Raw genomic sequence first — 27,103 nt, 5'->3', positions numbered from 1 at the left:
TAACTGACAAATGCGCGACTGTGCGACGTGGCTCCCAAACAAAATTGACGTCCTTTTTCCCCCCACAAATAGAGCTTTCTTTTGGTGGTATTTGATCACCTCTGCGATTTTTTTTTTTTTGCGCTATAAACAAAAAAAAGAGCGACAATTTTGAAAAAAATCAATATTTTTTACTTTTTGCTATAATAAATATCCCCAAAAAAATATATAAAAAAACATTTTTTTCCCCACAGTTTAGGCCGATATGTATTCTACATATTTTTGGTAAAACAAAAAAAAAAAACAAAAAAAAAAAAACGCAATAAGCGTTTATTAATTGGTTTGCACAAAAGTTATAGCGTCTACAAAATAGGGGACTGTTTTATGGCATTTATATTAATATTTTTTTTTACTAGTTATGGCGGCGATCAGCGATTTTTATCGTGACTGCAACATTATGGCGGACACATCGGACACCATTGTCCCATGATGGGACTTGTAGTTTCGCAACAGCTGGAGGGCCACTGGATTCATGGATTAACAGACAATTTCTTTCACCGCTCCAGGTGAGTCTCATAGGTCATCAAGGGTAGTTTGAACCACCAGGGTGCCGGCAATGCTGATTGTAGCAAAAAAACGAAAAGAACTCTGGACAGCCGCACTCCAAAATGACTTAAAATAAAGTTGGTCTTTTAATGTAAAAAGTACATACAGGCACTGCAAACAACGGGTACAGAATGGCCGACGCGTTTCACGCTGCAATTCAGCGCTTAGTCATGGCCATGACTAAGCGCTGAATTGCAGCGTGAAACGCGTCGGCCATTCTGTACCCGTTGTTTGCAGTGCCTGTATGTACTTTTTACATTAAAAGACCAACTTTATTTTAAGTCATTTTGGAGTGCGGCTGTCCAGAGTTCTTTTCGTTTTTTTGCTGGATTCATGGATTGAGACCCCCCCCCCTTCCCATCTCCCAGAGTGCACTGCATTTATTATTTTTCATCCCTCCCTGGTCAGGCTGTCTGATGACTGCGCTCAGAATACTCGTCAACCTTCAAGCAGCCTTTCCCACGTGGCTTAGTGGTTACCACATTTGTTTTGCAGCATAAGGTCCTCCTCTATTTGGAGCCCAACCCAGACACGATCTGCATGGAGTTTGCATGCTCTCCCTGTGCTTGTGTTCCTCCCACACTCCAAAGACATGCTGCTAGGTAAGATTAACCAGCCAATGTCTAAACGGCAGAGTCTGATGGCAGGGAGCCCGTTGTGCACACTTCTATGCCCATGTGCTTTGATTTCTGCCACATTCGGGTGACCTTCGTATTTCTGGACCCAGACTGATTAATGAATACTGCCAATACCGGAGGAGGGATCTATGACCGGCCACCCTGCGTAGCCTCAGGTGACCCAAAGTTAAGTATCCAAGTCATCATTCCCGTCTCCGGGCTTTGCTCAATTATTAACACAATCCAGACTGGAACCAATGTCGTCACTCACCCCGAGGCTGCTGGCACAAGCCAAAGATAGAAATAAATGTCAAGTTACACAATGCCCAGAGCTCATTTGTTTCTAAGGTCTAGTTGTCCTTTAACAATTGGAATCAGTGCCGCCTCTCAGTGCCCATAAGTGACATCAGTTCCATCTATCAGTGCTGCCCATCAGTGCCCATAAGTGCCATCTATCAGTGCTCATAAGTGACGCCCATCAGTGCCATCCGTCAGTGCCCCCCTGTCAGTGCCCATTAGTCAAATTGTCACATGACATAAAAAAAAAATGCATCGGTATCGGTGAGTACTTGACAAAAAAGTAAAAAGTCTTAAAAAAGTGGTATCGGGACAACCCTAACGCAGATCCAGAATACGTTTGAGCCTCGGATTGCCAGATTTGGAGCAACCGGATTATTTTACTGGGGAGATGACAAGAGAACAATATTTATGAACAGAACCCGGACCTACAGGAAGTGGATCTTGTGCTGATGCCAATAACAAATCCATCTCCCTGTATATTGACAGAAAACAATGTTTGGAAAACAGGAGCACAATTATATTTTAGGAGATCGATTTAGACGATTAATACGTTTTCCCCTCTGCCGCTCAGATTGTGCGAATGAAAACGTGCCTCTGACCACTTCCTATATTTGCTTCCGCTTAAGCAAAAAAAAATTTGCAAGTGAAACTTTTCTGTGGAAATCATGTGACCGTGCAAGGCCCCAAAAAGAAAATCATCGCAAATCATTTGATAAATGAGACGACACCCTGTTTTGAAGGAGAAACGTTTTTCATGTTGGATTCCTCAAAAAATTCTCCCAGGTAGTTTTTTGTTTTTTTTACAAATCTACAGTGCCTTGAAAAAGTATTCATACCCCTTGAAATTTTCCAAATTTTGTCATGTTACAACCGTAAATGTATTTTATTGGTATTTTAGACCAACATAAAGTGGCACATAATTGTGAAGTGGAAGGAAAATGATAAATGATTTTCCAATTTTTTTTCCAATATATGTGAAAAGTGTGGGGTACATTTGTATGGCGCCCCCCGGCCGGAGTCAGTACTTTGTAGAACCTCCTTTCACTGCAATTACAGCTACAAGTCTTTTTGGGGATGTCTCTACCAGCTTTGCACATCTAGAGAGGGACATTTTTTGCCCATTCTTCTTTGCAAAATATCTCAAGTTCTATCAGATTGGATGGAGAGCGCCTGTGAACAGCAATTTTCAAGTCTTGGCACAGATTCTCAATTAGATTTAGGTCTGGACCTTGACTGGGCCATTCTATCACATGAATATGTTTTGATCTAAACCAGGGGTCTCCAAACATTCTAAACAAAGGGCCGGTTTATTGTCCGTCAGACTCTCGGAGGGCCGGACTTTGGCCAGCGGGAGTGAAAATTTTCCTGGCATCAGTGGGAGTAAACATCTGGTATTAGGGGGAGGAATAGTGCCCCAATGCTGGTATCATAGGGAGGAATAGTGCCCCATTGCTGGTATCATATGGAGGAATAGTGCCCCATTAGTGGTGTCAGCGGGAGAAATGGTGATTCATTGTCGGTGTCAGATGGCAGAATAGTGTCTCGTATCAGTGGGAGGGATAGTGCCCCAAGGGCCAGATAAAGGCAAGCAAAGGGCCGCATCCAGCCCTCAGGCCGCATTTTGGAGACCACTGATCTAAACCATTCTATTGTAGCTCTGGCTGTATGTTTAGGGTCGTTGTCCTGCTGGAAGGTGAACCTCCGCCCCCGTCTCAAGTCTTTTGCAGACTAACAGGTTTTATTCTAAGATTGCCCTGTATTTGGCTCCATCCATCTTCCCATCAACTCTAACCAGCTTTCTTGTCCCTGCTAAAGAAAAGCATCCCCACAAAATAATGTTGACACCACCATGTTTCACAGTGGGGATGGTGTGTCCAGGGTGATGTGCAGTGTTAGTTTTCCACCACATAGTGTTTTGCTTGTAGGCCAAAAAGCTCAATTTTGGTCTCATCTGACCAGAGCACCTTCTTCTACATGTTTGCTGTGTCCCCCACATGGCTTCTCACAAACTGCAAATGTGACTTCTAATGGCTTTCTTCTTGCCACTCTTCCATAAGTAAAGTAGATAGTGCAGCGCTAGAGGAAAAGTCCAAATAAAGATCATCCAGGTGATTCTCTTATAAGTGACTGACAATATGAGGCATGCAGGTGATATAGCGTGGGTTAACAGGAGACCTCCACCAATAGTAACAATGGCCGCTCACCTCACTGATAATAAAAAATCGCTTTCCCATAAGGGTCAATCCCAGGCATGTAACAGCATAATCCAAGCAGGAAAGGAATACATCTCAGGTAATATCAGCATGGATGGCAGATCTCAAGTAATATCAACATGGATAGCAGCCATGGAATCCGATGTAAGAAAAACAAAACATAGTGTTTCTCCGCAATAACCAATATAACATTTAATAGTGAAAATACACTTACATAAAAAGCACTATATATCTTCCGCTGAAGAAGTCCCGCCCTTGGGACGCAACGTTCGGTAGGGAAGTACGTGACGTCACCCGCTGCCATCTATCGGACCATGCTGTGTGCGTTTTTGTTTGCATTTGATTCCTAGCACTGGATATAGTGCTTTTTATGTAAGTGTATTTTCACTATTAAATGTTATATTGGTTATTGCGGAGAAACACTATGTTTTGTTTTTCTTACATCGGATTCCATGGCTGCTATCCATGTTGATATTACTTGAGATCTGCCATCCATGCTGATATTACCTGAGATGTATTCCTTTCCTGCTTGGATTATGCTGTTACATGCCTGGGATTGACCCTTATGGGAAAGCGATTTTTTATTATCAGTGAGGTGAGCGGCCATTGTTACTATTGGTGGAGGTCTCCTGTTAACCCACGCTATATCACCTGCATGCCTCATATTGTCAGTCACTTATAAGAGAATCACCTGGATGATCTTTATTTGGACTTTTCCTCTAGCGCTGCACTATCTACTTTACATTGACTCTTAAGGAATTTATAAATTGAATCCTAGTGCATAGCTGCTGATTCTGTTTTACCTGTATATTGCGCTGATTTTTTTACTATTTCACTCTTCCATAAGGGCCAGATTTGTGGAGTGCAGGACTAATAAGTGGGAGAATCTGTCCACAGGACAACTGAGCTGTGGATCTCTGCAGCTCCTGGACGATTATTTGTTTACTATGCAGAGCTGCACTCTCCAGTTTTAATAAATCAACCGCCATGTTGGACCCTTGTGGTTGGAAGCAGGTGTCAGAGAAACACATTTGAAATTCAAAGTATGCAGCCCAAACCCAAAGTTATTAGAGGCTGATGCATGAGTACATGCGCCAAACGACGTCATTTTCGGCATTGGTAAGCAATTCCACTGGGTTTTATTTAGTAAAGGTGAAAGGCAATAACATAAATTGTCCAATCAGATATGACTTTTTGTTATTTGGGATGCTCAACAAGGAATCCTGGTTGCTTTGAATAAGGACACATTCACACCACTTCAGGTTTATTGATCTGCATAGATCAACACAGGCTCAATGCCAGGGTACATAGAATGTTCCTCACCCCCGCTACACAATGGACACGAGCCTGCACCCCTCTTGGCATGCTGATGGGAACAAGACCCCATTATGCTTAGCTCAACAGTGTGCAACAGTTTGTGTAAAACAGTAACGTACAGTAAACCAGAAATGTAATATATTGCAGCTGACCTGTCCATCAATGTGGTGGCTGAATTTCTTTTCCATAAGGCTCCCCCCCCCCTTTTATTCTCACATGGTGATCCTGCCACCAACACACATCCTGTCCTAGGGTGACAATGCTCACTCACTATATTATATCTATGAACAGCATGGTCACCCTAAGCCAGTGTTTCTCAACTCAAGTCTTCAAGGCGCCCCAACACGTCATGTTTTCAGGATTTCCACAGGTGATTTGATCAGTTTCACTGCCTTAGTAATTATCCCAGACGTATGACCTGAGGGAAAACCTGAAAACGTGACCTGTTGGGGCACATTGAGGACTGGAGTTGAGAAACACTGCCCTAAGCTGCTCTCCTGTTTTGGGCTACAACCACCTACTTCTGTCCTCATCTCCATTAAGTACAGTAGCCTTTCTCCACCTTTATCTCAAACAAGATAACCCTTACTAAAACCAATATGGCATCAATGGCAAAAATGCCTCTTACGTTGTTGGTCAGTAAAAAAAAAAAAATGCAATGGTGATCAAAATTCCACAAACACCTAAAAAGATGTTGGAGTCAATGGACTATGCAGACACCATCAAACAGGAGGGTCAATCAGTCATGACTCAAGAAACCCCTAGAAACCTTCGGAGGAACCCTGGTAGACAATGGCCGACATCGAGGAAGGGCGTGCTGTGGTTCACAATAGATAGCTGGGAATGTTTTACATTGTTTGAGATGTTTCAGTACACGGGAAGTTATAATAACACATTTTTACCACGACCAACGGGTCTTTTTTGTACTTTCAGATGAATCTGAAAACGAATGCAGCCATTGCATCTAAGGGTTTGTAACTTGCAATATATTCGATTTTGTGTTGGGGTTTAGACATCCTTTATTGTAGTTTTTTTGAATCAGTGTTTTTACACATTTATTTTTTATATATATATATATATATATATATATATATATATATATAAAAATATAAATCAGTCCCTGGCCTCAAGGAGCTTACAATCTTGAAGGCCTATATTAAAAATCAGGTGTATCATAAAAAAAGTATGTACCGTATTTATCGGCGTATACCGCACACTTTTTTGCCCTGAAAATCAGGGCAAAATCGTGGGTGCGCGATATACGCCAATACCCGCGCCGAGTTTGAACCACTGCGCCGGCATATACCGAGCGCAGTACACTCAGGGAAAGTCGGGCAGGCTCGGCTCCTCTCGCAGTCACGTCCTGGACGCAGTACACTCAGGTATAATCGGGCAGGCTCGGCTCCTCTCGCGGTCACGTCCTGGACGTACAGGACGTGACCGCGAGAGGAGCCGAGCCTGCCCGACTATACCCAAGTGTACTGCGCTCGGTATATGCCGGTGCAGTGGTTAAAACTCAGCGCGGATCGAGCAGGGAGGACACCACGATGGCCGCAGAAGGACGCCGGACACCGCGGAAGCCGCAGACGGACGCCGGCCCCCGACGAGGCCGCCGCGCAAGACACCAAAACTGTAAGTACTAAAATGTTTTATTTTACAGGAATGCGGGTCCACATTAGGGGTGCGCGCTATACGCCGGAGCGCGCTATATGCCGGAGCGCGCAATACCCCGATAAATACGGTGTGTGTGTGTATATATATATATATATATATATATATATATATATATATATATATACATATACACACACACACACACACATCGGTATCTATATCTAAAAACAATATAAATTAGACAAAAAATAAATAAAAAAATAAATGCATTTGGCAAGGGCTCGCTTACCCTGGCTTCATTCTGGTTGAAGATATCGCTGTCTTGCACACAAGCCACCAGGGAGGAGAAGGTGAAGTTTAAGTTTCTGAAGTGCATGTTGGTTGTCGATTGCCCCGAGCAGAAACAAGCTGCTTTCACTTGAAGTTCCAAGATGCGAGCGCGACTATACAGAGCAAAGCTTACAGTAAACTGTTTATAAGGGAACTGCTTCAACTCCTCCCCATGAAACTTTACAGCTTGCCTGCTATGGGGCAGCACATTCCTCTACTGAGTCCTACATGCTCTGCAAGTGAAGCCGAGGAGAGGACTAAGCTGGAAGGGGCGTGACGTCACCATTACTCACTTTCTGTATGCTAATTAAGTTTGCCTGTTTTTTTTTTTTTTTTTTTTTTTGCTTTTGCTTTGCAGGATGGAAAAACAGCTGAGGTTTGCATAGCAGCTGCTTTATCAAAACCTTTGGCTGCATAGTTTCCACTGTTAGTAATTCCATTCAGCACTCAGACTTACATGTTCTCACCACTTGAGCTGGGCAGCCGGTCTTAAGATGGAAAATGTTAATGCACAAGGCCCGAACTGTATAGCAACAAACACTTATTATCTGACAGCGGTACTTAAGGCTTTGGGGGAGGAAAAGGAGCGCACAGTTAATTAGACGTGTTGAACACAATTGGGACAGAGTAAAAAATGATGTACGATAACCCTACGAGGGTCAGCATTTATATGGTGGGCTGCTCCTGTATGCTTGCCAACAACATTACAGCGCTACAGGATAAATGTCTATTTAAACCCAAAAACAAAAATAAAATATATATTGCAACTTCGCAGTTCTTAGATATGGTGACTGCATTTGAGCACATGCACACGGTCATGTGAAAATACAACTAGTATGCAGAATCTTGCTGGCAAGACGCTGCTTTAAAATAACTCTTTACACAAGTAATATTTGAGCAATATTTTTACATGCATTAAATATAAATTGCCTCCTGTTGCTAGGATGCAGGCCATTTCTTAAAGAAAACACCTGACATCCTTCTGTTGCTAGTATACAGGGGTCTTCTGACACCTAGCATTCCTCTGTTGCTAGGACGCAGGTGTCCTCTACCACCTAGAATCCTCTGTTAATAGGATACAAGCAGTTTGTCGCCTGACATCCCTCTGTTGCTAGGTCGCAAGTGGTTTCTGCCGCCTATTGTTCATCTGTCTGTTGCTAAGACGCAAGTGGCTTCTGCTGCCTATTGTCTGTCTGTATGGAGCTAGGACACAGGTGGCCTCTACCGGCCAGAGTCCTCTATTGGTAGCCGTTTCTGCCGCCTGCTGTCCCTCTGTTGCTAGGTCGCAAGTGGATTCTGCTGCCTATTGTCCATCCTTCTGTTGCTAAGACGCAAGTGGCTTCTAATGCCTATGGTCCGTCTGTAGGTTGCTAGGACACAGGCGGCCTCTAGAGTCCTCTATTGGTAGGATACAAGCAGTTTCTGCCGTCCCTCTGTTAGGTCGCAAGTGGTTTCTGCTGCCTATTGTCCATCCGTCTGTTGCTAGGGTGTAGGCCAGGGGTGCCCAACCTATTGAAGCATGAGGGCCACTTAAGCGACTCGGTAAGCGGTCGTGGGCCACAATGAGCAGAGCGGGCGGATGGCAGGTCCGTGTCCGCTCTGCATATGCAGAACGGACACAGACAAAGTCCACTAAACTCTCTTTTTTTTTTGCCGGATTAGGACTCAAGGTAGAACACAAGTCGGTGTACATCTGACACTCCTTAGAGGTGAATGGAGGGCCCAATTGGGTCGGACTGACTGTGTGAAAGGGGCCCAAGGCTGCTTTCACCCTGATGCACCCTGTGGTTTACCCGCACTGCGGGTGCAACGCAATGTACCTTTGGCTGTTCTGCACTTTGCAAAAGAATTCTATTATATTCTGCAGGTTTGGTGCACTTTCAGAAAGCTCACCAAACTCGCAGGTAATAACAGAAGTCTATGGCTCAGTGCAGGTAACCCGCAGGTGCACTGCTCTGCCCAGTAACCACTGCAGAATAGATATGCCCATATATATATACTGTGATTTTAGTAATAAACTGACCTTTAATAACAGTATTCTATTCCATAAGAGAGCAAGAGGTCGCGGGCCACATGTGGCCCCCGGGCCACTGGTTGGGCACCCCTGGTGTAGGCAGTTCTGTTGCCTACCATTTCTTTGCTGTCGGGACACAGGTAGCTTCTGCCACCTAGCATCAGTTTGTTCCTAGGACACAGGTGGCTCCAAAAGACAGCATTTGCATTCTACCCAAGTAAACGTTGTAATAAACGTTTACATCCATGAAGCAAAAAAAAAAAAAAAAAAATAATAATGATCTATTTTTATTATTTTTCACATATATTATTTTTACACTAGATACCATCTATATTGGGGACGTCCGACTCCAGCTGACTTGGCTATCCCTGCCTTGTTTCCCCATCTGCGGGCATGATGTTGTGCCGCCCCTCTGGCATCATGATGAATACCATTGCATGCTTTTATTCTTTGGCTGATATATAGTGATTGTATACTGGGCATAACGTTCATAAAAAAAACAAACAAAAAAATGATCCCCATTCAATACACTGCACGTGAATTTAGTGTTTAGACTGTACGTGTATGTACATCTAGGAGGTGCGTTTGTTCTACATACTCTACACCTCTGAAGAATGTACTTCTGAAACGCCTCAGATAATTCTGTTTTCATTGGCCATTGTTGGACCTTTTTAGGTGTCAACAGATACTGTAGAACACTGTTCATGTATACAACTTTTCTTTTGCCTGTTATACCGGCCACAACCCGTTTTTAACCACTTGCCAACCGCACTATAGCCGAATGACAGCTACAGCATGGCCAGGTAGTTCTGGGAGGCCATCACATGACTGTCTCCTGTGATCATGCCCCTCACCCGCCAATCAGTGCCTTCTCATCAATGTCACCTACCAGTGCCCGCCGAATGACAGCTACAGCGTGGCTAGGTAGTTCTGGGAGGCCATCACATGACTGTCTCCTGTGATCATGCCCCTCACCCGCCAATCAGTGCCTTCTCATCAATGTCACCTACCAGTGCCCGCCGAATGACAGCTACAGCGCGGCTAGGTAGTTCTGGGAGGCCATCACATGACTGTCTGCTGTGATCATGCCCCTCACCCGCCAATCAGTGCCTTCTCATCAATGTCACCTACCAGTGCCCATCAGTGCCACCTCATCCGTGCCCATTAATGCCACCTCATCAGTGCAGCCTCATGAGCACACATTAGCGAAGGAGGAAAATTACCTGTTTGCAAAATTTTATAAACAAATTGATTTAAAAAAAAATAAAAAAATAAAATATATATATATATATATATATATATATATATATATATACATACACACACATATACACACACACATATATATTCATATAGACACAGACACACATACATATACAGTGGTGATTAAATACCGCCAAGAGAAAACTATTTGTGTGAAAAAAAGAAAAAAAGGTTGTTTGGGTACAGCATAGCATGGCCACGCAATGGTCATTCAAAGTGCGACAGCTCTGAAAGCTGAAAATTGGCACTGGCAGGAAGGGGGTAAAAGTGCCCAGTAGGCAAGTGGTTAATAAAAATGTTACATTTTACATTCAACTGTCATTTATGAGTGTGTGTGTGTGTGTGTGTGTGTATGTATGTGTGTGTATATATATATATATATATATATATATATATATATATATATATATATATATATATATATATATATATATACATATATACATATATATACACACACACACACACACACACACACATATACACACACATATATATATATACATATACACCGTGTTTCCCAGAAAATAAGCCTGGGTCTTATATTAATTCTGGCAATCAAAAAACACAGTAGGGCTTTTTTTTGGGGTAGGGCTTGCCATTTAATGTGCTTCTTGCCCCCTCTCCCTCCCTGCCTGGCAGAAATCCCCAGTGTGAAGTGAATCAAAGGTGGTTGTAAACTCCAAGAATTCTATTACAGTAGAATATCATGAAAAAGGTGTGCGTTTCTGTTCAATTGCGTCACACACCTTCTTACAGAGTCGCTCGGCACTTCCATAGCCCGCCGGAGCTATCTCCCACGATCAGAGCATTGCAGGGGGGAGGGGGACCGAGATCCCCCACCGACAGGCAGGAGAAGAAAAGATCAGCTGAGCGCCCCTCGGCGCTTCCATAGCCCGCCGCGATCTGAGCATTGCAGAGGGAGGAGGGACAAGATCCCCCGCTAACAGGAAGGGGAAGAAGAGGAAATCAGCTGAGCGCCGCTGTATACAAAGGTATTTGACTACAGATTAGATTACAGAAACCACATACTAGGGCTTATTTTCGGGGTAGAGCTTATATTGAAGCCCTCCTTGAAAATCGGGGTAGGTCTCTGGGAAACACTGGGGCAGATCCACGTACATCGGCGCATATTTGCGTCGGGCGTAGTGTATCTGAGATACACTACGCCGCCGAAACGTACTTTTTTTGATTATCCTCAAAGAAAGCGTGCCGTAAGTTACGGCGGCGTAGTGTATCTTTGGAGGCGTAAGGGTGCGCTATTCAAATGGATGTGATGGGGGGCATGTTTTATGTAAATACGTCTTGACCCAACGTAAATGACGTTTTTTTTTCAACTGCGCATGCGCCGACCGTGGGGGTATCCCAGTGTGCATGCTCAAAATTAAACCGGAACAAGCCAATGTTTACGACGGTGACGTCATTCTACGCAAATCCCTATTCGCGAACGACTTACGCAAACGTCGTAAAAAATTCAAAATGGGAACGACGGCCATACTTAACATGGAGTACGCCTCATATAGCAGGGGTAACTATACGCCGGAAAAAGCCGAACCCAAAATGTGCCGGCCCGACGTACGTTCGTGGATCGCTGTATCTAGCTAATTTGCATACTCGACGCGGATTTCGACGGAAACGCCACCTAGCGGCGGGCGGAAAAATGCACCTACGATCCGACGGCGTACTAAGACGTACGCCAGTCGGATCGAGCCCAGATGCAGTCGTATTTAGTTTTGTAGATACAAAACAAAGATACGACGCGGGAACTTTGAAATTACGCGGCGTAATTAGATACGCCGGCGTAATTCTTCTGTGGATCTGGCCCAGTGTGTGTGTGTGTGTGTGTGTGTGTGTGTGTGTGTGTATGTATATATATATATATATATATATATATACACACACACACACACACACACACACCTGTAAAGTCCCATAGTGTAATTTTTTTCTTTGTTATTTGTTTTAAGGATTTAAAATGTCAACGCCAATTTGTATTGTGACACAACAAATCCTTTGGCACCAGCAGGCACATTATATGTAAATGAAAAGGAAAAGACAAGGAGTACACATTTGTATCCGGGACAAGAGGAAAAAGGACACAAGTTCCTGGATCTTGTTCGCACAAAATAACCCCCTCAATATATTTTCCCTGATTTCGTAAGTGGACGATGCAGTCACAAACTCCAAGTCGGCTTCTTCTTCTTCTTCTATGGTTGTGGGGAAGGAACTGCATGGAACACACAAGGGAGATATGAATTCCTAAACAGGAAGTCCACATTTTAAGGTTTGCTCCCCCTGGATGTGGAAACAAGTGCTGAATTACTGAACACACATTACTAATGTGTTTATTACACGGACGCTCTAGGAAATTGCAAAGCTCAAAGGAAAAATAAGATGTAAGAGGGATCCGTAATTACAGTTGTTCAATCATCACCCCCCCCCCCCCCCCCATCTCCTCCCAAATCCGAGCAGAGATTTAACTATTCCCAGCACAGACTGGGCGTCACCGCTACATGTACATAGCCGTTATGTTTTATTTCTATTCAAAGAGAACCTGTCGGGATAAATATTAGGGGTGCGCATCTTCACTGGACTCACGATTCGATTATCATGTCAACGATTCAATTCGATTTGATTCCACGATGCATCACGATTGCAGCGCAAGTGCGCATGGCTCCCCCCCCAAAATGCTACAGGAGATGATCAGAGACTGCGGTCATGCTACAGGAGATGGTCAGAGACTGCAGATATGCTACAGGAGATGATCAGAGACTGCGGACATGCTACAAAAGATGATCAGAGACTGCAGACAGGCTACAGGAGATGATCAGAGACTGCAGACAGGCTACAGGAGATGATCAGAGACTGCGGACATGCTACAGGAGATGGTCAGAGACTGCGGACATGCTACAGGAGATGGTCAGAGACTGCGGACATGCTACAAAAGATGATCAGAGACTGCGAACATGCTACAGGAGATGGTCAGAGACTGCGGACATGCTACAGGAGATGGTCAGAGACTGCGGACATGCTACAAAAGATGATCAGAGACTGCAGACATGCTACAGGAGATGATCAGAGACTGCGAACATGCTACAGGAGATGATCAGAGACTGCGGACATGCTACAGGAGATGATCAGAGACTGCAGACATGCTACAGGAGATGATCAGAGACTGCAGACATGCTACAGGAGATGATCAGAGACTGCGAACATGCTACAGGAGATGGTCAGAGACTGCGGACATGCTACAGGAGATGGTCAGAGACTGCAGACATGCTACAGGAGATGGTCAGAGACTGCGGACATGCTACAAAAGATGATCAGAGACTGCAGACATGCTACAGGAGATGATCAGAGACTGCGAACATGCTACAGGAGATGATCAGAGACTGCGGACATGCTACAGGAGATGATCAGAGACTGCAGACATGCTACAGGAGATGATCAGAGACTGCGAACATGCTACAGGAGATGGTCAGAGACTGCGGACATGCTACAGGAGATGGTCAGAGACTGCAGACATGCTACAGGAGATGGTCAGAGACTGCGGACATGCTACAAAAGATGATCAGAGACTGCGAACATGCTACAGGAGATGGTCAGAGACTGCGGACATGCTACAGGAGATGGTCAGAGACTGCGAACATGCTACAGGAGATGGTCAGAGACTGCGAACATGCTACAGGAGATGGTCAGAGACTGCGGTCATGCTACAGGAGATGGTCAGAGACTGCGGTCATGCTACAGGAGATGCTCAGAGACTGCGGTCATGCTACAGGAGATGCTCAGAGACTGCGGTCATGCTACAGGAGATGGTCAGAGACTGCGGTCATGCTACAGGAGATGGTCAGAGACTGCGGTCATGCTACAGGAGATGGTCAGAGACTGCGGTCATGCTACAGGAGATGGTCAGAGACTGCGGACATGCTACAGGAGATGGTCAGAGACTGCAGACAGGCTACAGGAGATGGTCAGAGACTGCAGACATACTATAGGAGATGGTCAGAGACTGTGGACATACTACAGGAGATGGTCAGAGACTGCGGACATAGTACAGGAGATGGTCTATATTTCTCATCCATACAGCCCAGTCCCTGCCTGCAGTGACAATGACTTATGACAGGTGACACATCAGATTCCACTACATGCCCGTATCCCCGGATCACAGCACCCCCCTCCTCCTCCTCTGTACTTACATGTTGCTCTGCGCACAGAGGATGATTGGAGGGAACTTACTTGTGTCATTGCAGCCTTGTAATGAGATGGGCAATCTGCCTGCTCACCATCCCCCGATCTCCATTCCAGCTGTCGTCCATTCTCTCGTCAGCAGGGTGTTTGTATATCCCGCGCTAATGTGACTGACTGCCCGGGCCGCCTCTCTCCACTCTGCTCTCACGTCTCTCCTGGCGTCAGCCCCGCCCACTGAGAACGCTCCATTCAGATGTTACCTTGTGTTTGTATATGGCGCGCTCATGTGACTGCCCAGCCCGCCTCTCTCCATTCTGCTCTCACGTCTCTCCTGGCGTCAGCCCCGCCCACTGAGAACGCTCCATTCAGATGTTAACTTGTGTTTGTATATGGCGCGCTCATGTGACTGCCTGGCCCGCCTCTCTCCACTCTGCTCTCACGTCTCTCCTGGTGTCAGCCCCTCCCGCCTTTCTACTGATCTGATAGTTACAGTCAGTTGGCGGGGCCGACGCCAGGAGAGACGTGAGACCAGAGTGGAGAGAAGCGGGCCGGGCAGTCACATGAGCGCGCCATATACAAACACAAGGTAACATCTGAACGGATCGTTCTCCCGAGGTGGGGGGGGGGGGGTAAACATTGATTATTACGGTCGCATGCATCGGTGACGCATCGCGGACACCCGAATCGCGATACACCGATGCAGCAATTAAATTTGACACCCCTAATAAATATATGGTAGCCGCTTCATTTTTGCCTGGAGATGGGCCAAGCTGGCCCAAACAAATAATTTACATGTGGCCGCTGTGTGCACTGTATCATGTTGTGGTAGCAACAGCTGCATACAGTAAGTGGCCCTGTGTTCCGCTGCAGTACGGGCGACTTTGCATCTGTTGCTGGAACACATTTTTAAGTTTGCCTGAATGGCTCTCAGCCATTCAGGAGAAGCCTTCTATTTTTATCCATGAATACTGATTGGCCAAGATGGAGAGGTGGGATGATGATGTCAAGATCTCCACCAATCAGAAGCCTTGTATTCATTGTTAAATGCGATGCATACTAGCCCATTATGCTTTTACTTTGCAGGGAGCAAAGGGGAAGTAAAACCCATCAGGGTTTACTTCCTCTTTAAGACGGCTCTCATAGGGAACCATTGATTTATACACATCATGCAACATGTGCTTCCAATGTCGGAGCGTTTGTCCTACCAGTGTGAACCCAGGCTGAAAAAAAAGTGTGATTACTTTTCTTCTGTTGGTTGACATGGCTACATACTACAGAACAATTGCATTTATTGTTCTGCTTTGTCACCTAATCTCCAGGAAGTTCACAGGTTTCCCCGTATGCTGCCTTTGTTTAGAACAGACCTTCTACCTTTACTGTAGCCTTTTTCGTTCTTAGCAACATTCAATGAACTATGACGGATTCTCACGATATGTGTACGTGTAGCGCTACCCCCGGAGGAGCCGCTGGTTAGATTTGGGATCGGCGTATTTAAGTTACCACTATACTGCGTCTAGGGATGATGGTGGTGTTGAGAGCAGTAACAGAATGTCCATACCATTGGCTGCGGTTTTCAATGCTTTATTTTCTGGTCAAACATGACCAACATGTCAACTTGAGATAGACAGGACAGGTTGGTGAAGGAAGAGCAACTTCACAGAATCAGGCTATGGATAGTAAAGGCAGTCTTGCCCTTTAGCAATTGTATTCGTCTCGTCGCCACTCCAGCCGGAGTGGGTGAAGTGTCCCTGGACAGACCTCTCTCACAGGCCTGGCAGCCAGAGCGCCACTTAGAACTTCTGGGAGGAACAAGTCTCTGCCACGACTTGGCTCTAATTGAATTGAGATGTTAAGGTGGGACCCTCTGCCACAGGCCTAGTACTTGAGAGTTGGAACGATAAAGCGAATCCTCCCAGTATGTCTTTTCGGGGTCACCGACTGACAGTTTGAATTGTGACCCGTCAGTGTCCGGTCACCCAGATCCCCGATGGTTCGTTCAAGTCCTGTTGGATCACCTGCCTCCGGGTTCTCCTCAGACCGATCCCCCACCGAACAGCACCCAGCTTGGGATCTTTTCAATGGGTATGGGAACCCAGTAAATCACTGGGGTCCCCTGGCAGCATCAGTTGCTCCGGGCTATGAGAGTCAGGAACTCCGCGTAGCACGCGACCCCGGCCTGGTAGGCCATAGTGGTGGGGCCCGTGATGTGCGCACACCCTAAAGGTGGGTGCCGCACCTGGAACCAGAAACCCGTGAAGAACCCCGAACAACGGCCTCCGCCACAGAAATACCCCCTCCCAGCATGCCCCGTGAGGGAAAAAAACTCCAATTGGCTGCTGGGAAGAAGCGGCTCCGCCTGGACCCCTCTGGTGCCACCTGCCGCCCAGAGATGAGACTGCATCTCTGGGGCACAGACTGACCCACAGGACAATCCAGATTTGGCGACAGTCAAATTTAACAAATTAAAGAATGGGAGCAACATAACTAAATCTAAACATAGCACCTGTACGAAAGTACACAGGCGCTACATACTGAAGCATGTTCGTTTCGTCTCGACATCCTGCACAGTCCTGATAGATTGAAAAGACTACAGTGAGAGGAAAAGGTACTACACATGATGGAGTGAAAATGAGATGAATACACATGAAATCCAGCCAAAAAAAAACAACAAGAGAACCTTATTCCACCCCACAGATAAAATAAAGATCACGACAACCATTCTGAACCCTTATAGAGAACCTGTGCATTGCTCCTTGCAGGACAAAGCAAAAGGCTCACTTCAAAGCGGAGGTTCACCCTAAAAAACAACTATATACCATCCAAACCAGCATACTAGTGTCAGCTACAGTATGCCTTTTTTTTTGCGCTGTACTTACCGTTTAATCCTTCAGTTTCGTTTCAGACTCCCGCGGGGAGTAGGCGTTCCTATGAAGAGGGGAACATGATTGACGTCCGGCTATGGCGCGTCACGCGTTCCGAAATTAGCCGGAGTAGGACTCGGCTCTTCACGGCGCTATACGGCGCCTGCGCACAGAGTAGGAGCTGACTGCGCAGGCGCCGTATATATCCGAGTCCTATTTCGTCTATTTTCGGAACGCGTGACGCGCCATAGCCGGACGTCAATCATGTTCCCCTTTTCATAGGAGACGCCTATTTCCCCGCCGGAGTCTAAAACGAAAGTGGACGATTAAACGGTAAGTACAGCACAAAAAAAAAAAAAAAAAGGCATACTGTAGCTGATGCTAGTATGCTGGTTTGGATGGTTGATAAAGAAAAAATATTTTTTAGGGTGAACCCCCGCTTCAATGACTGCCACACCAGGAGTATATATTAACCCTTCTTTGGTCCCCCAGTCACGTTCTCTTCCACGTATAGGAAAATATGCAGCTCACTCTCCCACCAAATCCATTTAGCCGCCAGAGGTGATAACTACAATTAGTGACAGTACCGCATGTGCCAACATATATGGAGGGAATGCCACCATCAGCACTTTCTGTGTTGATGGGCGAATCAAGCAATTTGCTTTCCTGCAACCCGTGGTTACAGGAAAAAAAGAATCATATGGCCAAGCTTTATGTATAAAATTGCTGGGACTTTCAACCTGGGCTTCCAAAATACTTGTCCCCGGACATCAAAGACAATGTCTATTGTATTAGATCTAGAGTGGACTATAGAGCTCAGGTGCCCAACCCACAGCAACTGTCATTTAGGCCTCATTCACACTGATGGATCGTTCAGGTCCGCCTGTCAGTTTTGATGGCGGACCTGAACGGCCGCTCCATGCATCCCTATGGAGCGTCGGATGTCAACGGAGACATGTCCGCTGACATCCGACCCGATCCGATAAAAACAGACGTATAGGGGGCACGACCCCATCCGTCCATGCGGATCGGGTAAGATCTGATGAAAACAGACATGCTGTCCGTTTTCATCAGATCGCTCCATAGGAGACAGCGGTGCTCGACGAGCCCCTCCCCGCTCAGTGAGCAGAGAGGAGCTTGTCATCCGTCGGGTCAGCGGAGATCTGCGGACTGATCTCCCGCTGAGCTGGCGGGAGCAGGCGGACTCCGTAGCAACTGAGTCCGCCTCGTGTGAATGAGGCCTAACTGTGTTGCTCCTGGGGCACCAATTTTTCTCATGTATCATGTCCCCATTTTCTAACCATTTCCTGCTACAAGTTCTTAGGCCAGCCAAACAAACCTGGTTCTAATTTTGGCCGGTTCAGTAGGAACCGGCCGAGATTCAGGCTAGGTTCACACTGTTGCGAATTAAATTCGATTTTACAGCGATTTCGCGGCTTTGCCACGATTTTGGCCGCGATTTAAGAGACATCTGTGCAGGTTTCTGCACAGATGTCAATGTAAATCGCGGCCCGAAATCGCAAAAAGTAGTACAGGAACTACTTTTTGAAATCGATGCGGCGTCGCACCGATTAGGACGGTGCCATAGCCGGCAAATGCCGCCGATTTGAGATGCGATTTGACATGTGAAATCGCATCTCAAATCGTACCCAGTGTGAACCTGGGCTCAAACTGTTAATGGACAGGCTGAATGTACCAAGTTGATCTAAAATCGAACAACTTGGGTACAACCAGCCTGACAGATTCTCTTACAATTATCGCTAGTGGCTGCTATAGCCACTAGCAATATTTACTGTCTTTTCCTGGTGGAGACGGCTTCCCACACCCGCCTCCCCATCGGGAGCAGACAATTGCTCAGCAGGAGGGATTCCTCGGTCAGCACTGTCTGTGTTGATGAGGGAATCGTGCGATTTTCCGACAACAAATGTTGGATAACATGCTTTAAAATTTTCCGACAACAACTGTGTGTTGTCGGATTATCCGATTGTGTGTACAGAATTTCTTCGGACAAAACTCCAAAAGTTGCCAAATAGGTGGCGCTAAAGAGCTGAAAAACTATGTGTTTGTTGGCCAACAATTATGTGCCATTCGTATGCAAGACAAATTCCTGGCCAAGTCCTACGATTTGTCCGCGGAAAATCTGATTGTGTGTACCAGTCTTTACACACAGCCGAACGGCGGCCAGATTTTACCGAACCGATCAATGTCATCCAGAATGTGGTCTGTGTGTATAAGGCTTTAGTCTCCAAACCATTATGATGTCTGCAGTGTCTATCACCTTCATCATGTGTACAGTCTTCTATAGAATTGTGTGTGCTGATTATGTGTGACCATTGATGTCAAGTGACCCATCTGAGGTCCCTATATCTGTTGGTCACCACTGCTCCAGGACACAAAAAACACCATAGAGCAATAAAGCCTTCTCTCTTACCTCTCAGCCTCAACTCCCTTTCTCCACATTGTCGCAGCTGGCACTGCACACTGGACTATTGACAATACACGGTAATTACTGTTTTCTTGAATTTGATGCTGTGATATCATTGTGATAATCCACTTTTGAATAAATCACCACAAACTGACCAATATATAATTATATAAAATTGACCTTATACTCCTTTTTTATTATACTATTATGGCTGTGTGTCCCATATGTTGTATTAGGAAGCAATATAAAGTCTTCGAAACGCGTCAAATGAATTCCATCCCTTCTCCACTGTGACTTTCAGTTACAAAGATAATAGAACAGCTTGAGAACAATACAATATCATGATGACCAATGGATGGTAAAGGGTATGAGGCGATTAAGTTCGCATGTGCTGCGCTATATAAGTTTTCATTCATTCATTCAAAAGTTTTTCATTCATTCATTCATTCATTCATTCATTCATTCAAGGGTAATGATACAGGTTGGATATGTTTATATATGTGATCTATACATCTTCATTGCTGTATAAAATTACAATATGATATTTAGTCTTTATATGTGCTTTTAACAACTTTCTAATTAACAATACTGTTTCTTAAAGTGGACCTTTCCCTAAATTTCACATCAGCGTGCATCTCTACAATTCTGTTGTGAAATTGCTTATTTTTCTGCTGCTTTAGTTACCTTTTTTTCTCTTGCATTTCTTGGTTTCAATGAAGGCAGTGGTGACTTAGACGGGCTTACGCCGGCCCATATATGCTACGCCGCCGTAACTAAAGGCGCAAGTTCTTTCAGAATACAGTACTCGCCTTGCTAAGTTACGGCGGCCTAGCTCATATGAGATGCGCTACGCCCGCCTAAAGATACACAAATGTATCTGAATCTGGCCCATTAACTCTGAATTTCCAGCTATGGAACATATGTAGCAATTCACAATCAGAGAGCAGGCTCACCTGGTACAGAGAACACTAAGCCAGTCACATCAGTCTCTGTACCAGAAGAGCTTACACTCTAATGTCCCCTCCCCCCCCACAGTCACATCAGTCTCTGTACCAGAAGAGCTTACACTCTAATGTCCCCTCCCCCCCACACTATTATTACTATACACTTATATAGCTCTGACATATAATGCAGCGCTGTACAGAGATCACTGAGCCAATCACATCAGTCTCTGTACCAGAAGAGCCAACACTCTAATGTCCCCCCACAGTCACACATTATTATTATTAACCACTTCCTTACTGGGCACTTAAACCCCTTCCTGACCAGAGGACTTTTTGCGATTCGGCACTGCGTCGCTTTAACTGACAATTGCGCGGTCGTGCGACGTGGCTCGAAAACAAAATTAACGTCCTTTTTTCCCCACAAATAGAGCTTTCTTTTGGTGGTATTTGATCACCTCTGCGGTTTTTATTTTTTGCGCTATAAACAAAAATAGAGCGACAATTTTGAAAAAAAAAAAAATATTTTTACTTGTTGCTATAATAAATAGCTCAATTTTTTTTTTTTTACGGTTTTTTTTTTATCCTCAGTCTAGGCCGATACGTATTCTACATATTTTTAGTAAAAAAAAAAAAAAAAAATCGCAATAAGCGACTGGTTTGCGCAAAAGTTATAGCGCCTACAAAATAAGGGACAGAATTATTATTATTATTTATTTTTTTTTACTAGAAATGGCGGCGATCTGCGATTTTTATTGGGACTGCGACGTTATGGCGGACACATCGGACACTTTTGACACGTTTTTGGCGCCATTCACATTTATACTGCAATCAGTGCTATAAATATGCACTAATTACTGTATACATTTTTTTTTTACTAGAAATGGCGGCGATCTGCGATTTTTATTGGGACTGCGACGTTATGGCGGACACATCGGACACTTTTGACACATTTTTGGCGCCATTCACATTTATACTGCAATCAGTGCTATAAATATGCACTAATTACTGTATAAAAAATTTTTTTTACTAGAAATGGCGGCGATCTGCGATTTTTATTGGGACTGCGACGTTATGGCGGACACATCGGACACTTTTGACACATTTTTGGCGCCATTCACATTTATACTGCAATCAGTGCTATAAATATGCACTAATTACTGTATAAATGTGACTGGCAGGGAAGGGGTTAACACTAGGGGGTGAGGAAGGGGTTAAATGTGTATCCTAATTAGTGTTCTAACTGTGGGGAAGGGGGGTGACTGGGGAAGGTGACCGATCTGTGTCTCTATGTACAAGAGACACAGATCCGTCTCCTCTCTCCCCTGACAGCACCGCTGTCTGCGAGAGCCGGGAATGAGAGATGATCTCATATGTAAACATATGAGATCATCTCTCATTGGCCGCACAGATCGCCTAGGAAATGGCCGCTCCGATTGGCCGTTCACGGCGATCTGTGACTGGCTGTGTCCAAGGGACACGGCCAGCACAGCAGTTCCCCGCTGCGCGCTCGGGAGCGCGCGCGGGGAACGCGAAAAGGGGCGGCCGTAAAAACACGGCCTCCCAGAGAAGTAGAGCCACCCGGCGGCCGTATATAGTCGTACGGCCGTCGGGAAGTGGTTAAACATTTATATAGCTCTAACATATACTGTGTCAAGACAACGAAACCTAAACTCTCTGAATTTCCAGCTATAGGACATATGTAGGAATTCACAATCAGAGAGCAGGCTCACCTGGTACAGAGAATACTGAGCCGGTCACATCAGTCTCTGTACCAGAGGAGCTTACACTCTAATGTCCCCTCCCCACAGTCACACACTATTATTATTATACATTTATATAGCTCTGACATATAACGTAGCGCTGTACAGAGAACACTGAGCCAATCACATCAGTCTCTGTACCAGAGGAGCTTACACTCTAATGTCCCCTCCCCCCACAGTCACACACTTTTATTATTATACATTTAGATAGCTCTACCATATACTGTGTCAAGACAACAAAACCTAAACTCTCTGAATTTCCAGCTATGGAACATATGTAGCAATTCACAATGAGAGAACAGGCTCACCTGAAACAGAGAATACTGAGCTGGTCATATCATTGAGACTGATGTGACTTGGCCTCGGCCGCACAAAAGCCCCCTGGGAAGGCAATGTCACAATTTTCTTCAGGGATCCCATATCTAAACTAGGAGACCTTGCAGTATTGTCATTCGCTCAATTATGTGCACGCGTCATGCAAAATTACATTAATTTGCTAGGAAAAAAAAGTCTTCTTCCTGAGATCTCACAAGATCTCAAGATAGGGTTTTTTCCCTCTTTGGAGCATGCACAAGATGCAGTGCATGAAGTCATTACAGACATGGTGGGTGTAATGACTTCATGCAATGTAAAAATCAGGGCAAAATCGTGGGTGCGCGGTATACGCCGATACCCGCTTTACCACGCCGAGTTTTGAATACTGCGCCGACATATACCGAGCGCAGTACACTCGGGTATAGTCGGCCAGTCTCGGCTCCTTCCGCGCTCACGTCCTGGACTTACAGGACGTGAGCGCGAGAGTTGCCGAGCCTGCCCGACAATACACGAGTGTACTGCGCTCTGTATATGTCGGCGCAGTATTCAAACTCGGTGCGGGAAACGAGCGGGGAGGACGCCGCAGAAGGACGCCGGACCCGACGAAGGGGACACCCGAAGCCGCAGAAGGACGCCGGACCCGACGAAGAGGACACCCGAAGCCGCAGACGGACGCCGGACCCGACGAGGCCGCCGTGCAAGACACCAAAACTGTAAGTACAAAAAAACTTTTTTTCGACAGGATTCGGGGCCACTTTAGGGGTGCGCGGTATACGTGGGAGCGCGTTATACCGCGATAAATACGGTAAGTTCAAAATAAACCCATGAGTAGTGACACATTGAATTCCTGCGGTTTAGCCATGACCCATGGTAGTAGTGAGGCAGGGGTTAACCAGAGCCTATATTGAAGCTCCACCGTCGCGGGATAATACCCAGCGGTCCCAATGTTCCTCAAGACATCAAAGTCAGACCAAAGTAGTGCAGGGACTACTTTGAAGTCGGAACAACTTGAAGTCCTACTTATATGAATGGTTGTCATTGGAAATCATGGGGAACGACTTGTCATGCTACTTTGCAGTCCCAAATCGTTGCATGTACTTTGTATAACACCTAGAAGGTCCCGTATAACGGAACACCAAATCGTTGCATGTACTTTGTATGACACCTAGAAGGTCCCGTATAACGGAACACCAAATCGTTGCATGTACTTTGTACGACACCTAGAAGGTCCCGTATAACGGAACACCAAATCGTTGCATGTACTTTGTATGACACCTAGAAGGTCCCGTATAACGGAACACCAAATCGTTGCATGTACTTTGTATGACACCTAGAAGGTCCCGTATAACGGAACACCAAATCGTTGCATGTACTTTGTACGACACCTAGAAGGTCCCGTATAACGGAACACCAAATCGTTGCATGTACTTTGTACGACACCTAGAAGGTCCCGTATAACGGAACACCAAATCGTTGCATGTACTTTGTATGACACCTAGAAGGTCCCGTATAACGGAACACCAAATCGTTGCATGTACTTTGTATGACACCTAGAAGGTCCCGTATAACGGAACACCAAATCGTTGCATGTACTTTGTATGACACCTAGAAGGTCCCGTATAACGGAACACGTTTCCGGTTTCACTCGCACTTTCATTTTTGGGACGTGTGGTGCCTATAATGAGTTCCAGTCCTCACGTTATCAGGATATTCCAAAAACCTGCACTTGGTTCTCCACACGTGCAGAGAAAGCGTATGAACCTGAACTGGAGGGAAGACGCCTGTTTACTCGTGCCAGAATATGTAAGCAGCGCATTGAAACCACAGGCCCAGATCCATAGACCAGAACAAACCTGAACAACCACAATAAAACCTGATGAAATTGGCTGTAACGAGTCGCATTGTTACCTAATTGTTATTTCGCAGAATTTTCAGGCCCGGGGGAGAATTGTGTTTTATACATAATACTCACCAGGGAAACCAAACATTTACACAGAAAGCTTAGGAGAAGTGTGAGGAGCAATATACACTATATTGTCAAAAGTATTGGTTCACCTGTCATTACACACATGAGTTTTAATGACATCCCAGTCTTAGTCCGTAGGGTTCAATATTGAGTTGGCCCACCCTTTGCAGCTATAACAGCTTCAACTCTTCTGGGAAGGCCGTCCACAAGGTTTAGGAGTGTGTCTATGGGAATGTTTGACCATTCTTCCAGAAGAGCATTTGTGAGGTCAGGCACTGATGTTGGACAAGAAGGTCTCCACTCTAATTCATCCCAAAAGTGTTCTATCGGGTTGAGGCCAGTCAAGTTCCTTCACCCCAAACTCACTCATCCATGTCTTTAAGGACCTTGCTTTGTGCACTGGTCCAAATGATTTGGTGGGGGGAAGATATGGTGTGGGGTTGTGTTTCAGGGGTTGGGTTTGACCCCTTAGTTCCAGTGAAGGGAACTCTTAAGGCGTCAGCATACCAAGACGTTTTGGACAATTTCTGTTCCTGTTCCAACATGACTGCTCACCAGTGCACAAAGCAAGGTCCATAAAAGACATGGATGAGTGAGTTTGGGGTGGAGGAACTTGACTGACCCTCACAGAGTCCTGACCTCAACCCGATAGAACACCTTTGGAAGAATTAGAGTGGAGACTCAAGACAGGCCTTCTCAGCCAACATAAGTGCCTGACCTCACAAAAAAAAAAAAAAAAAACATTCCCATAGAGGCAGGCAGCATTGATGAGCACTGATAACCAGTGCTGATAAGAAGGCATTGATGGGCACTGATAGGCAGCACTGATAGGTGGCAATGATGCGCAATGCTCTGTGCCAAGGGATAGGTGGAGCGGCACTGATAGGCATTGATGAGCACCGATAGGCAGCATTGATGAGCACCGGTAGGTGGCACCGAGGGGCATTAATGAGCTCTGATAGGCAGCACTCATAGACTGCACTGATGGGCACTGATAGGCGGCATTGATGAGCTCTAATAGGTGGCACTGATAGTCATCATTGATGAGCACTGAAGCAGAATTGATGGGCATCGAGTACTGATAAGCAGTACCGATAGGTGGCACTGATGGATGCCGATATTCGGCATTGATGGGCACTGGCACTGGTAGGCAGCATTGATGGGCACTGAAGGATGATAATGTTAGGCAGCATTGATCGGCCGCACTGAAATGCAGTACGGATGGGCAGCATTGATGGACACCAATAGGTGGCATTAATGAGCACTGATAGGTGGAACTGATTATAAGTGTAAACAATTTACTGACATTTTTGACAGTTAACGCCTCTCCTCTCCTTACACAGACACAGCGTGGAAGGAAAGGGCTGCCGATGCCCAGCAAGTCTGTTTACATGTGATCAACCAATTACATGGTAAAGAGCCGCTAGATGCACATCCCAGGGGCCATACGGGAGGCAGAGTTCTGGGAGGATATCCATGGACACCCTCACAAAATTGGAAGCCCAGGGGGGGGGAAGGCATCATGTTTCTTGCACCGGGGCCCTGAAGGTTCCAGTTACGCCCCCAATTTGCGTGTAAAGGCAGGTGCTCCAATACTTTTGACAATATAGTGTATATAATAGAACTCATACGGCTCGAGTAAAAGACACAACTAAAGTAGTACTACGGGCAGAATAACCGACCTACATAACATATATGCTAGAGGTACAAAAAACAAATAAAAGCAGAACATTCGCAAGTTGCGCAAATGTTTTGACCAAAAACACAAATGTATCTTACCTGACCCACTGAGCTGGAAAATCCAGACTTGGGGTAAAATAACACACTTCAGTAAATATTTACCTACAGATCTCAGAAGGTGATAAGAAGGATTAGAATTTCCCTGTAAAGCACGCAGCGTCGCACGTACATTTTTCTTACTATTGTGAACACAGAAAAGTAACAAGTCATAGGAAAGCTTGCCAAACTTCTCTGGAAAGTGACCCTGTCTGGACTGAACTTCAGCACGCTCCTAGTGAAATTCTCCATAGACGGCCTTACCGGCACCTCCCGCACAGCATCTCTTAAAGGGGAGTTCCACCCACAATTTCACTTTTTAAATATAAATACCCCTGTAATACACAAGCTTAATGTATTCTAGTAAAGTTAGTCTGTAAACTAAGATCCGTTTTGTTAGGTTGTTACAGCATTTAGATAGTTTATAATCTAGAAATAGACCGTGGCCATCTTAAGTGTGGGCATCATGAAGCCAGACTGTATGACTTCCTGGATTTCAGCTTTGCATATCTCGCACATGCTCAGTGCACAAGCAATGTAATAGGTTTCAGTCAGGTTTGCAAGGACTACTGGGAAACATGATGCCTATCCCAGAAACCCTTGCAAATAGCC

General features: G+C 45.4%; 1 protein-coding gene across 2 annotated transcripts in view; it reads right to left on the bottom strand.

Moving 5' to 3' along the window:
• RCAN1 (regulator of calcineurin 1) overlaps positions 1–27,103 on the bottom strand; it is a 127,241-nt gene that overhangs the window by 12,738 nt on the left and 87,400 nt on the right. Inside the window, exon 1 of one of the 2 annotated variants that reach the window (XM_040338936.1) lies at positions 6,936–7,219. The exons of the other annotated variant lie outside the window; for it this stretch is intronic. Within the exon in view, the coding sequence (XP_040194870.1) occupies positions 6,936–7,022 (87 nt within the window). The 5' untranslated portion in view covers positions 7,023–7,219. Of the gene's footprint in view, positions 1–6,935; positions 7,220–27,103 lie in introns of those variants that run through there. 2 annotated transcript variants of the gene reach the window in all.

The sequence above is a fragment of the Rana temporaria genome, chromosome 2 (genome assembly GCF_905171775.1).
Source record: "Rana temporaria chromosome 2, aRanTem1.1, whole genome shotgun sequence".
Lineage (NCBI taxonomy): Eukaryota > Metazoa > Chordata > Amphibia > Anura > Ranidae > Rana > Rana temporaria.
This window is presented reverse-complemented; position numbering and strand designations above follow the sequence as displayed.